Source organism: Python bivittatus, unplaced genomic scaffold (assembly GCF_059951505.1).
Source record: "Python bivittatus isolate LINGU-HERP-01145 unplaced genomic scaffold, Pbiv_v1 ctg000240_np1212, whole genome shotgun sequence".
NCBI classification, from domain to species: domain Eukaryota; kingdom Metazoa; phylum Chordata; class Lepidosauria; order Squamata; family Pythonidae; genus Python; species Python bivittatus.
Genome location: NW_028277051.1, coordinates 1,815,054 through 1,828,731, shown reverse-complemented (window position 1 = coordinate 1,828,731; position 13,678 = coordinate 1,815,054). Strand labels below are relative to the sequence as shown.

The 13,678-nt window shown below is 53.1% G+C and overlaps 1 protein-coding gene across 3 annotated transcripts in view; it reads left to right on the top strand.

Annotated features, from left to right (window-relative positions):
- The window catches only part of SSH2 (slingshot protein phosphatase 2), a 114,480-nt gene that overhangs the window by 53,059 nt on the left and 47,743 nt on the right, over nt 1-13,678 (top strand). Inside the window, exons 1-2 of one of the 3 annotated variants that reach the window (XM_088138744.1) lie at nt 3,808-3,943; nt 5,053-5,166. The exons of 1 other annotated variant lie outside the window; for it this stretch is intronic. In XM_088138744.1, the coding sequence (XP_087994870.1) occupies nt 5,129-5,166 (38 nt within the window). In that variant the 5' untranslated portion in view covers nt 3,808-3,943; nt 5,053-5,128. Of the gene's footprint in view, nt 1-3,481; nt 3,944-5,052; nt 5,167-13,678 lie in introns of those variants that run through there. One more of the 3 variants, XM_088138742.1, reaches the window with a different exon arrangement.

Sequence of the window (13,678 nt, the reverse complement as noted above, 5' to 3'; positions counted from 1 at the left end):
ACGGCGCCCTTGCCATGTCTCCCAAGCCCGGGTGAGGGATCCTTCAGCAAGGGACGCAGCTGCACTGCATCGTAAGGTTGCAGCGGGCAATTCTTTCTTCTTAAATGTAACATCTAAATCACAGCTTGGGGAAACTCTTGCAGTGCGTCTTGTCAAAGCGATCTGCATAATGCACATATTCCCATTCTGCACGTTTTAGCAAAGGCGGGTATTTATTCTAGCCCCCTCCCCATTGCCTCTTGACTGCAGAGAAAGCAGAGGGGTGCTTTGCCCAGCACCGTGGGGGGCACCGGAGGCAGCCCTAAATTACCAGCACTCCAGCTTTGCTGTGATCTCTCCACATCTTAATTTCAGAGGTGCTACTAAGGAATAACAAATAAACAATAGTATGAGACAGGGAAAGTTGTTTATTCATTCGTTTGCGTATTTATTTAAAACGTTTATGTAGCGCCCATCTTAAAAACAATTCTGGGCGGCTTACAACCAATAAAACAGTATAAATGGTATAAAACAGCATAAAACTAACAGCAATAAAACTAAAAACAGAAAAACCTGACGCCATTGAAAAAAAGTCCTAGAAAGAGGCAGTGGAAACCCAGTTCTGCCTCACGTCAAGAAAACTGCACGGACAGGTCCACCAAGTCCCCAAGATTTTTCTTGCTGCAAGAGAGAAGTTTCCACTGTCTTTTTCTAGGGTGTTTTTTGGAGCCTGTTGGAGTGAGGCAACATCCAGTTTTCCAAGACAGATAGAAAGACAGAATGAACTCTGGCCATGCCCAGAGGCACTCTTCTCTTCTTCTTCTTCTGGGGTTTCAGCCCTGCAGCATAGCTGTTTGTATGGTACAGGGAACAGTGACCTAACCCACCACATTTTAGCCTCAGGTGTTGTGGGAATGTAGCTCAAGTGGTCAGTTTGTGGTTTGGTGTGTCATGCAAACCTGTAACATTGGATCCGCTGAATAAACCACAGCTCAGCCCTTCTGTGGCTGGAGATGGGCTCACCTGGCAGTGGAACGTGCCCCCTTGAAGACTGATTATGCGCCGTCAAGTCAGAGAGAAGGCCATTTTTGAACCCTCTTTTCTTGTGTGGCTTTCCAAACAGGCGAGGAGGTCAGATCTTCTAGGAGGTTCCCCTTCCAGGGGTGTAGACTAGAAATGCCAGCATCCAGGCCCCGGGGGCTGCCAATTACTTTCAGCAGAGTAGTGTAACGTATTACTAATTGTTCCTTTAAAAAACACCTAGAAAGTCTTTGCAGGCTCGTCCTCAGTCATTACCACAACAGGAAGGCTTACGGTGGTTCAGATCTGGGGCCAGAAGTTTCCTGAGACAAATTACATGCTAAGGATCATTAGCAAATGGTTTGAAAATAAAACTGCCCTATTTGTAATGTCTTTACGCAGATCTGTGGCACCTCCATATCCGAACAGCACGTCCAGTTCAGGCCGTCCTCTTTGAAAAAGGAGAGCCGGCAAAGCTGCCGTAGAGGGCAGCCAAAGTGGTTGGGGGTCTCAGCACCTCCCTTGCAAGAAAAGGTTGCAAGGTTTGGGATACTTCAGTCTGGGGAGAAGGCAACTGAGGGGGACAATTTAAGGGGCATAAACTCCTGCACAGCATGGGATAAATGGACCAGGGGTCATCCGGTGGAGCTGGTTAGATTTAAAATGGCCAAAAGGCAGCACTTCTTCACCCCGCGCACAAGTAGCCTGTGGGACTCATTGCACAAGATGCAGTGATGCCACTCAATGATTTTAAAAGGGGACTGGACACATTCTTGATGGAGAGGGCTTCCTGGAGGCATCTGCAGAATCCGATGCTTTTGTCGGACTGACCAAACAAGTGTTGCAACACAACCTTTACACAACACACACACAAGAGGTGGAATTTGCATTGTGACCCTCGGTCATTTGCCCCCTCTGTGAACGCCATGGGGCGAAGGGCCACCCTGAGGGGTGCAAGGAGGGTCCACCTGGATGAACCCTGCCTCTTTGGGCGAGAGGAGGGAGACATGAGGTCCTCGTGTCCTCCCTTGGGGTGAGAGAACGCAAGGACGAGACCTCCAGGAGCTGGAAAGGGGGTGGCCCCGTTACCCCTAGAAGTGAGCTTGGTGAGAAGTGGCCTGGAGCGGAGAGTTAAATACAGAAAGGCTGACCAGCCCCGCGGTGCTCCAGTTGGACAGCAGTGGACTGAGTGACCCCCTGCACGAGACAGATCCTTTTGGTCCTTTCCAAGGGGCCCTCAGGCCTGGGTATGGGGCAGAGATCCAGTGGGTCGTTCTTGGGGATGACCTGCAATGGGGCTTGGAGGGAGGAGATGTGCTGCTCCTTGCCCTTCTAGATCTCTGAGCAGTGCTCAGTACCATCAGTTATGTCCTCTGGGGCCCCTTGTGAAGGCTGAGGACTGGGGGCACCACATGACAGCGTTTCTTCTTCCCGAGTGGGCATTCCCGAGTGGGCATTGGCGGCTGGAGAGGAGAGGTCAGAGCTGGGGTGCCCCCGGGCTCAGCCCCCTTTCCCACCTGGTTCAAGGGAGAGCCTTCTGATGGTTGTAGGGCCTTGTTTTATTCATAAGAATCGCTTTTCATGGGTGTTTCGAGTTTTATCCCCTCTAAGCCGCCTCAAGTCATTAGAAGATGGATGGATGGATGGATGGATGGATGGATGGATGGATGGATGGATGGATGGATGGACAGATCAACCTTTGGGCAGTGTTTCTCAACCTTGGCAACTTTAAGAGTGTGGACTTCAATTCCCAGAATTCCCTAGCCCTGGGAATTCTGGGAGTTGAAGTCCACAGGTCTTAAAGTCAAGGTTGAGAAACACTGCCTTAGGGACTGACTTCCAGTTCGGCGGACCAGCGGGCGCCGGGAAGAGGGGTGGGAGAGGGGAATACCCGGTCTCCCGCCTGCGAGGCATCTGGTGGCCCCTGGGGGAAGCAGGTGCCGCCCTAAGGGGCCCTCGGCCTGAGCCCGCCGAGCTCGCATCGGCCCCCGAACGCCCCGCCGAGACGAGCGCTCGGCGGAAGGTCTCCCCGCGCTTGAATGCAGGCGCGCCGGGTCCTTCTGCGCCCCTCCCGGGGGTGCCGCGCGCGAGCTCCCCGCCCCGGGCTCCTCGACTCGGGGGGCCGGAGGCCGGGCGTTGGCTGGCCGTCCGCGGCCGGCTCGGTGGCGCTCCCAGGGCGAGGCGCCCACTCGCACCCAGCGTGCGAAGGACCCGAGCGCGGCTCCCCGGCTGGTTCTGCGAAGGCGCCGCGCGGGAGACGCCGAGCCCGGAGCGGGTGGCTGAAGCCAGCCGCTCCCCGGCAGCCGGGCCGGGGGGTCGCTGCTTCCCGGCCTGAGGGGGCCCTTCGGCCGGGCCGGGTCCCGCTCCCGCTCCGGCGCTCGCCTCGGCGCGCCAGAGGGAGACCGAGACCGGGGCCGGCGGGCTCGGTCGCCGGGCAGAGCGAGAAGCCGGCGGCGCTGCGGGAAAACGGCTGCGGAGGCCGCCCGCCCCGCCCCGCGAGGCGGTGGCTTCTCTGCCTCCCGCCTCCTCGTGGCCGGCGAGGGGGCGGCCCGGGCCGGCCGGGAGACTGGGCAGGCTCGCTCTTGCGCACTCTACGGCGCGCCAGCCGCGCGGAGGGAGGAAGGTAGCCGGGTGCTTCGAGGTCTCGCACGAGCCGCTGCCGCCGCCAGCCCCAGCCCCAGCCCCTGGCCGCCGCTTTCTGGGCGCGCAAGCCCCGCGCGCCCCGCCATGCGCCGCGCTGCCTGGACGGGAGCGCGCAGCCCCCCATGACCCCGCGCGGACCACGCCGGAGACAGCCAGGAGGCGGCGGGGGCGGCCGCCCGCCTTGCGCCCCAGCCTGCCCGCTCTGCCGCCGCCGCCGCCGCCGCCACGGGGCCCCCGCGCCCAAGATGATCCCCTACTTCTCGGCCGACGCCGTCATCTCGCAGAACGCCATCAACCAGCTGTGAGTCGCCCGGGTCCGCCGGGAGGGAGGGGCGGTGGAAGCGGCGCTCGGAGGTTCCCCGGAGCCGGCCGGGCGCCTGGGTGCCCCCCGTTCCCGCGCGGCTCTTCCTCCGCCGGCCGGGCTGCCTCTCCTCCCTTCTCCTCTCTTCTGCGAACTTCTTTGCCGCGGCGGGGTTGGGGGCGTCTGGGAAAGTTTCGCCGCGCCCGCCGGCGGCTTCCCGGGCAGGGGCCGGAGCCACGCCGCAAACTTTCTCCCGAAGCGCGCGCGGCGCCGGCGGGGCGAAGCTCTGGACTGGCCGCGCTCGCCGGCGGGCGGGCGGGCGGGCGGTCTGCAGGGCCCTTTCGGGGCCCCCGGCCCGGCCCGCCAGGCTGGAAAGAGCTGCCGGGGCTCCGTGCCCCTTCTGGTCCGCCGCAGCCGGAGGAAGCGAGAGCCGGAGGAAGCCTGAGAGCTGCCGCGGGCGGGGGCTGGATTCGCCCCACGGACTCCACTGTTGGTGGGGTTCTCTCCACCCATTGACCCCCCGAACGAGCTTAGCGCGTCGTGCGAACCCGGGCTCTTCGGCGGTTTTCCCCGGAGAAGGGGACACGCTCTTCCCCTGCCCAGATCCCCCGACTGAGGAAGAGAGACCTTTGCGGCTGGTTCCCCTGGCACATCAGCCTCGGTGGCAGCACATGCAGTGGGTGCCAGCTTCTTTTTGGTCTCATCCCAGCCTCTAGCCTGGCTGCCCCAGAGAAGGAGGCTTGTTCTCTGTAAGCCAGGAGAGTCGCGCTGCCCTGAACACGCCAAAACATGGAACTCTGTGCTCACGCTAACCCTTCGCTCTCCCAGTTTGGATTCTTTTTTGTTATTAATAGTTTGATTTATGGGGACGTCCAGGTTTTAAATGCCACCACCTGGCTGCTCACAGTCCATACCTCCAGAGTGGATAATACACATGGTTGTGCCCTGTTCAGATGGGAACTTCAGCAGTCAAGTTCCTTGGGACTTTGAATCAGTTGCAGCTTCTTAGCCTAACTTACTTAAAGGCCTGATGCGCTGCCATTTACTCCCAAGAAGCAAACCAGGATTCCAGTACAAATAACCTGAGTTAGGTTTATGTATTTGTTTAGGTGAAGCCTGGGTTTGCAGGCTTTCCGCACCCAGCAAGTCTTGATCAAGGTGGCGTCATCTCCTGGCCTGCTCTGAATGTTGAGCTTAACATTATTTCTCAACTCTGCTTCCTGGTCAGTTTTAATTCTGAATCCTTGTCTTCCTGCCTCGATGCACCCGCACGCCGTCTCTTTCCAGCCCAGCCTGATAAACTGCAACCCGGTCTTGTCATCTCAAGCAGCCTTGGCCTGCAGCTCCCTCAAGGTCTCTGCCCCCTTAGCTGGGGTGGGGAAGGGGGCTGGCATCTCTCCTGATCAGATGTCGGAGAAGGCAGGCCCAGAATAGCTCCTGAGATGACCGCGTCAGCAAAGAAAGATTTGGCGGCAGAGGGGCCTTGCAGAACCGTCTTCCACGGACAACTGAGTGGTCCTCAGGCTGGGGTGGGGAGGGGGATTTTGAATGTGTTTGGAAAGCACCAGTTTGGGGAAAGCTGTTTTGATCCCTTGCTTAGGCAAACCCCGCTGCTCTCTGTCTCCAGAGGGGTCTTGTCGGTGGCTGCTGCAGGCTAGCACTGGCTCGGCTTTATCTGTGCTCATCTGACTAACAGCTGTCTCTGGAGAGGGGCCACCACGGGCAGGTGCGCCTCTTCAGTTGCCAGGTGCGGAAAAGAAAGCCGATTGACTCAAGTCATGTTTGGAATTGTGTTTTGGGGAGCCGGGAGGATCCTCAGAAAGGCACATGGCGATCTGATGCTTTGCGAGATCCCTACAAGAAGGCAGAGCCCTCTTCACCGGAGGACTGCCAATAACTCGACAGTCCGGGAGGATAACTGAGGAAGGGGAAAGATGGGGAGGAAAAACGGGAAAAGCAGTGCACAATCACACATGTTGCATTTAGATTTAGGTGGAGCGGGTTGGGAAATATCCAGATCTTTCCCTGGATTGCTTGCTGTTCTTAACCACAGCTGCACATCTGCTTCCCTTAATAAATTGTGGTCAGATGAGTTCACACCAGAGGCCATCTCAAACCAAACTAGCCGCATTGTGGCTTAGTGTGATGATGGCTATCTGGCCCCTGTGCTTTGCGAATCACAATTTATGGCTCAGTGTATGGGGGGAAACATAGTTGTATTTTATCCTTACAGCTGTGGTTAACCGAATTGTGGTGTGCGTAGAGCAACCTACAGTCAGTCCACGGTTCTTGGCATAGCTGTGGAATTTGTTGGTGGAAGATGTGGCAATGGCCCTGAAAGGGGACTCAAAAAATTAGTAGAGGACAGATCTTTCAAGGCCTCTTGGTCTTAAAGACTGAGTATGACCTCCAGGTAGGGGGGAACAGTCACAGGAAGGGGTCTGCCTCCGTCTCCTGCTTGTAGCCCCACAGAAGCCTCTGGTTGGCCATGGTGGGAAACAAAACGCCGGCCAGGATGGGGCTGGCCTCATCCCGCAGGGCTGAGCTTATGGTGGCATTCACACATTCCGTGGACCTCAAACGGGCTTCGGCACCGTCCCCTTTAAACAAAGCGGGCAGCCTGGCACTTGCCTGGGGCTTTTCTGTCGTGCAGGCGGAGAGCCTGGTACTGAAAGGGCTTCCCAAAGGCAGCGAGGCACACTCGAGAGAGATGTTTCTCAGCCATGCAGCCTTAAAATTCCAGCAGTGCCCTTGCCCCCAAAGAGATAGACGCAGACTGAAAGAGCAGGAATATTCAGTTTGGACTGGCTTAACTTTCTCCGTAAGAGTATCTGTTTCCTCCCCGTCTGCAGAGGCAACCAGTGGTGTGGGAAACAAATTAAAGATTATGTACAAGCCGGCAAAGTCTTACTGTATTAAACGTGGAGAACAACGTTCGAGTCCAGTGGCTACCCAAGGGAAAAAGTCAGATCAAGCAGGCAGTTTCTTTCCTAACTCCTTTCGGAAATGCCAAGAGAAGGTGGGTAGACTTTAGGAAGCCCCCTCCTCCTGGGTGTTTGAGAATGGGCAGGAAAAGGCCTCTTTATGACCTTCAGGTCACAGGCAGCCCCCCTCCACCTGCCCCAAGACTAAGGATGTGCTGAGATTGCGGCTCCCCAAATTCTTAGCTTGCCTAGCTCTGGCGTTGGAGATGGCTCATGGTGTTTTTGGCACTTGCTGCATTTGGGGCCCGAGCAATATATTCTGAGGCAGGGTCTGGTGGGGGTCTCCCCACGGTGGAGGAGGAGTTTTCAAGGCTTTTCGTGACACAGCAGAAATAAAAGGCTTCCTTTTCATTCTGCTCTCTCAGCTAGTAGGAGTTAAGAATGAGATTTGATTAAAGTCACTGTTCGCGCAAGCCGGAGAGTTGGCAAGGGCCCACTTGTTCTTGGCGCTCGTCCTTCTGCAGAACAGCGGCCCCTTTGCTGGTCTGGCCTTTGCTACTTTTTCAGAAGCGCTGTCTGTTGCAGGATCAGGTGCAGCTCCCTTCAGCAGCTTGCAGCGAGGAATCGTGTTTTGTGTCTAATTCTGCGTCCCCCCCCAGAAGCAAGCAAGGTTCCTGTGGACATTTAGGAAGCCCAGGAGGTGTTCAGCAGGACATTGAGGTAGAGCCTCCGGTGCTTTTCTTCCAAGGCAGCGGGGAGGTTGCCTTTGCGTGCTCCTTGTGGGTGCGCCGAGGAGGCTTCCAGCTGTGGAAATTGAACATGGAATTCAATTTTGATGGCTCTTAATGGCCATTAGGGGCAGGGAGAAATGGCTTAGCAGCATCTGGGAAGCTACAGCAGGTCTTTCGATTGCATGTTGTGTCCCCGAATACTTCATAGAAGTATTAAGCCAGGATTGCTGGGACTTTTCATTTCCCACTGCAGACTAGCACGCCGATGGAAAGTCGGCTCCTGTTTTTCGGCAGGAGCCGCTAATTAAGACCAAAATTAAGAGAGGAGCAAATGTTTCCTATTACATCCAGACTTGGATTCTCCCTAACAACCGCAGACCTGGAAACTGACTTCAAAGGTTGGCTTCACACTTTGGTTTGTTTAGGGAACAACAAACTAGGGATGGAAGGATGCCCCAGAACCAGCAGCTGTCAGCGGCTGCGGTTTTTGTGCAGCTGTGCGGATCAGGAGTGGAGAGCAAGCGTGCTGTGGAGGAGCCGGCGGCTGAACACCCCAGTGACTTTGCATGCAACCCCCCCTTGCAAATCAGCAGGGGGGACACACCCTTTCCTTCCCTGGAACAGGCTGATAGCTCATGTGGTTATCAGAGGAAGAGGAGGAGGAGGAGGAAGAGGAGGAGGCTGTGCCATACTCTGGTGTAAACAAGAGATTAGCAGCCGGGGTCGCTTGCCTGCTGGCACATCTTTCTCTGTGGTCATTGCAGGCTTCTGAGATGTGCTCTGGGATTGTGGCAGCAGGCGTGGAAGGCAGGGCAGGTCCTAACCCTGCCTCTGCTTCGTTTTCGCCATGATTTGTTCATTCTGCTCCCAAATCGGTTGACTTTCAGGGAAAGTGATCCTTGAGATACTGGGTGAAAAAGGGTGGAGAAAATTCGGCATTTATCTTACAGATGTTGTGTTGGTTTGTATCCACGCAATGAATATACAGTGCTAAACAAGCTTTGCTAGGGAAGCTAGAATGGGGCTGGTTTGGTTTGGGCTTCCCACGTTTTCAGTGAATGTAGCCGTTGTGATTGTTAAACCATGGTTTGTGATTTGGAGCGTTCTGCAAAGCTGACTGTGGCTTATTCAACACACTAGTGCGATCCCAGTTTATGCCTCTTGTGGAGTTTCTTTTTCTCTCTCCTGGAGAATTTAATGTAAGTTGGTTAGAACATTCTCATGTTAAGAATGCGTGTATTAATTTCCTATGGAAACAAATAGTTTGAAAAATCTTGGAGTCATATTCAGAGGTTTTTTAAAACGTACGTTCTGATAAAATCCTTTAAAGGATGGTTTTGTTCTGAAACGTGTCAGGGTGCATATGCTATTCTAGACATAGATAAACATGTTGGGTTTTAAGTAGGGATGAGCGAGAAATCTGTTTTGGGTTGCCTTTTGATAGGGTTATGCGTGCTTCAAAAGTAATTGGGAACAGGGTTGTCTGCGGGTGGGTCAAAAAATTCAAAATGGCGACTGCAACTGCCATCTTGACTGTTTTGACCATCCCCTGCAGATACCTTTGATTGGGAAGACGCGCTTGGGCACTTCATTATTGCACTTTCAGGCTTGTGTCTGAATCTGGAAAAGAGGTACAGATCCTGTAAGGCAGTGTTGTCCAAACGTGGCCACTTTAAGATGAGTCGACTGGGGATGAGCATGGCTGGCTGGGGAATTCTGGGAGTTGAAGTCCACTCATCTTAAAGTGGCCATGTTTGGACAACACTGCTGTAAGGAATCAACTTGCCTGAGTTAATATCTCTCTTCAAGCAGTGGCATGTTTTTTTCTGGGGCAGAAACCTGAAGATAGGCTGGCTGCTTTAATGAAGAGCGTAGAGGTGCTATGTTCATGTTTCTGTAAAATCTACAGCATTTATTTCAAATACTTTTTGGGGGGGGGGCGGGTTTGAACCGTCCGAACTACATTTTAATGCAGTTCTCTTTTCTAAGCTAGCCAATTAGCCAAAACAGTTACGTGCAATGTTCTGGATTTTAGAATTAGGTTGTCTGAGCAAAACTTGACTATGAAAGGAGGATACAAGTGAAATTCACATCCAAAAGCAGCGTGTCGTTTGGAAAAAAAAATGCTTGGAAAATATGCCCAGTAGACAACTTGTAGAAACTTTTATTTTGGATGCAAGAAGCCTGAACAAAGCATGCCTGGGCTGGACTGATTTCTTTAAAGTTGGAAACTGATGTAGAAACCAAACCTATGTTTGGAAAAGTGGAGAACCAAGAGAAACGGAAATGGAGCGGCTTGTCCCTCCCTAATTTTGAGGGGTCACTGTGCCTCCATGCCCCCTTGGATTTCCTTGTATATTTTCCCCAGGGACCTCGGTCAGGCCAAACAAACTCCCGGGAAAGGCCGTCAGCATCCAGCAGAACTTTGATCTGCTGGTTTTTGAAGACTGGGAGACTTTGGGCCAGTCGCTCTCCCTCCCTCAACCCTGGGAAGAAGGAGGCCAGGGCAAACCACTTTGAAAAATGTTGCCTAGAAAACTGCAGGGACTTGTCCAGGAGTCAAGACTGACTCGAAGGCAGATATGCACGCCCAGAGAAGATGTTGGGTAACACTAGAGAGGGGCCTGCTGCAAACTGGGTTTGTATGGCCTAGGAAGCCCACTCAAAGGGGTCTTGGAGAAGCCCCTGCGGGCACATTGTGGAAAGCCAACCACAGATGAGTCTTTTTGGAAGATGGCTGGAGCCCAGGCATGTCAAGGAAACGTGGAGTTTTATCCAAAATGCTTCTTTCTTGGAACAGTTTGGTCTCTTCACTCTTCCCTGGGGGAGATAGTAACTTGCCTTCAGGACGTGGGATATTTTAGGAGGAGCAGTCACCTGTGGGGATGCGTCAGGGTGCCTAAATCTTTCTTCCTGGTTTGTGAGCTTCGGGGAGGCCTTTGGCGCACGGAGGCAGAATGCTGCTGGGCTGGGTCTGCCCCTTTGCAAAGGGATCTTTTAAGGAAGGGGTCAGGAACAGCTTAGTGCAAGAGCCACCATTGCGGCAATCGCATTATGGCTCCAACCCAAATTGCCAGGTGTCTTTGCTTGCGGCCACCAGAGCCGAGTCTTGATTCCCGACTTCCACACGAGCGGCTAATATTTTACAGCCGCAGTAAAAAGATTAATCCTCAGCAAGGTCTTGCCTGGGTCAGAAACAGGTCCGGTTGTTATCTCTCCAGATTGCTGCCGATCCCCTTTGACCTGCTTGTCTGGGATTTTCAAGTCATGTGCGTATCGTGATTAAGGTTTCCCCTGAAATGTGTCATCCTCAGCTTTTCTCTTGGAAGCCCAAATGAATAGTCCTTTAGGTGAGCACTGGACCGGTTCACATTTTCCGCAGGAAGTAAGATTCGCTTCCTTTACGGCAATGTTTGCTGGGCACATGGAGCCTCTGTGTCCTGGGCACGTCCCTTGGATCTGCTCGTGGGCTTCTGAGAGGCGCCTGGATGGATGTTATTCTTCTGTCCAGCAGTGGCTACGTTGCCCTGATGACAGCAACCAAAGTTTGAAGCAGAGAAGTGGGTGTGCTAAAATAGGGGAGGGGCAGTTTACCAGGGATTGGCACCCACCCACCACCTTGCTTTCTGTTTGACATGGATGTTGACCCCCCACCAGAAGTGATGCTTTCAGCCAGGACATTGGAAGGGCTAATCCGAGTGACACGCAGCAAGAAAAGAGGCCATTGCATGAAATGTTAACCCTTATTCAGAAGTCAGACACTTTTTAAGGAGCTGGACACACTTTTAAGGACCCAGACACACTAGTGCCAAAGGGCGGGTGCCACAGACTTTTAGAATGGTGATAAGTCTTACGTGATTGACAAACATCACATGATTTCAGAGATTTCATTAACTGCTTGTAGAAATCTCTCAAGATCTCACACAAAGGAACCAAAAACTTAGCAATATTGTGAGATTTCCACCATTGCTGAAATATTAAAAATACATTTAATGTTGAGTAGATCACTGGTTCCCATATGGCCAGTTCTAGCTCTGGTTTACATATTTTTATTTATTTTATTAAAAAAAACAGGATAGAAAGAAGAAAGGAAAGGAAAGGAAAGGGGGAGAGAGAGAGAAAGAGAGAGAGAGAGAGAAAGGAAAGAAAGAAAGAAAGGAAAGAAAAAGAAAGAGAGAGAGAGAGAAAGAAAGAAAAAGAAAGAAAGAAAGAAAGAAAGAAAGAAAGAAAGAAAGAAAGAAAGAAAGAAAGAAAGAAAGAAAGAAAGAGAAAGAAAGAAAGAAAATGTCTATTTCACCCAGGTGAAAAAGACATTATGTAATGTCTTTTTCACCTGGATCTTTCTTCTCAGTGCTCTCCAGGGTAGGCTTGTGAATGGATATGCACTTATGTGTAATTTTCCTATGTGTATTTGGCTGGACTGAGCTGTCACAACATTTTCAGTCCCTGTTCTCACTGTCTCTTAGCAATGCTTGCAACTTACTCAGTTTCAGGAACACTCTGTATTTTGGTTCACAGGAGTTCTGCAATGTCCTCCTGTTAAAAAGATGGGAAATTTTCTTCACGACTTGGTCGCCAGTCTTGGTGAATTTCACCAATGTGCGTTGTTGTGCACACACAGGCACTTTACACAGTGGGCAGTCCTCAGGGCACCCCCATCTCCTGCACGTGCAGCTGAGCCTGGAGTCTAACCAGAAGACAAAGCCAATTGTTTCTGTGGTGACCTCACTTCTTCTGCAGCAAGAAACCCCCTTCCCAGCCCTTCTGGACACTTAGCAGGAAGGACTAAGAAATGCGGCTTTGGCGAGCAGGGTGTTGAGCCAAGGAGGGGGGAGGCGGACACGTGCTGGCTGACCTTTCGTGCGGGTTGCGAATGCCGGGAGTCCATCTGTTGTGGGGAAGGAATCCTGTTTTTCTGAAAAATGACACATAGCAGTGCGCCGTACCAGGAAAGGAAGGCAGGAAGAGTCCTGCGTCCCTTTGAGGGACGTCAAGGAGATGGGTCCAGCGTTCCAGCCTGTAGGCAACAAGAACGGGCTTTCTCCTCGCTGCAGGATGCTCTCGTTGCTCTACAAGCTTTTCGGCTAGGAGCCATTTCTAGCCCTCCTGGGTCAAAGGAATGAGCAGAGCCCAGCAACAGAAGGCAGGTGGTTTGGAAGACGTGGCTGGAACCCCCGTGGCTTCGGATGTTTGCAGACCGGCTCACTTAGCGGTTCCAAATCTGGAGACCGTTGCCCACGGCTGCTGTGCCGGATGAGACGGCCCCGTGGAGCCCACAACTCACGGAGGAGGCTAGTTGTTCATCCGCACAATTCCCCGGGCACCCGCCTCGCCGCTCTCAGCGTGGCCTCCTCCCCAGAGCAGGTCCGGAGGCTTTCACTCCACCGAGGCCCTGGCTTGGCAGAAGAGGCTGTTGCTTCTCTGCATACGTAGCTCAACTGGATCTCAACCCCACAGTTGGTGGGTAGTCAGGAGAGAGGAAGGGCTTTGCCTTGCCTCAGTACTCAGTTTGATCAAGTTGTCCCTCTACCTGCACCGCCCCACAGACCGTTGCCTCTTGCCTCACTCCACCACGATGTCTTCCTGCTCTTCCTCATAACGGCTTATGACAGCTCATTCACCGGCCAACCAGATGTCTCTTTGGAGCTTCTGAGTGAGCTGTGAGGGCAACCAGATGCTCCCTGGATATGCTGGGGCCATAGTCCCCCAAACTCTTCACCATGCAAGTCAGGAAGAATTGCTGTCCCAACACATCTAGAGGAGACTAGGTTGCAGAGCAGATCCTGGTCTTACGCCTGGTGCTCCCACAAATCCCTTGGTTGGTATTTCCTCAGGACCATTGAAACCGCACCAAGCCATTGTCCCTTCGTCAGTCTTTAATCTAGGAAAGGTAATTTCTTCTGTTGGGTAGTTTTTATGTTTGGTTCTTCACCCTTCCTTGTCTAGACAGCTCTCCTGGTTTGTCAGCATGTCACGTTTATGCCTGTTAAAATCACATGCAGCACAGACATGGCCTAGTTTTCTCCCTTTAGATGAGGATCCTTCATAACTATCAACCCCCCTCCGGCCCCCATTTTGCC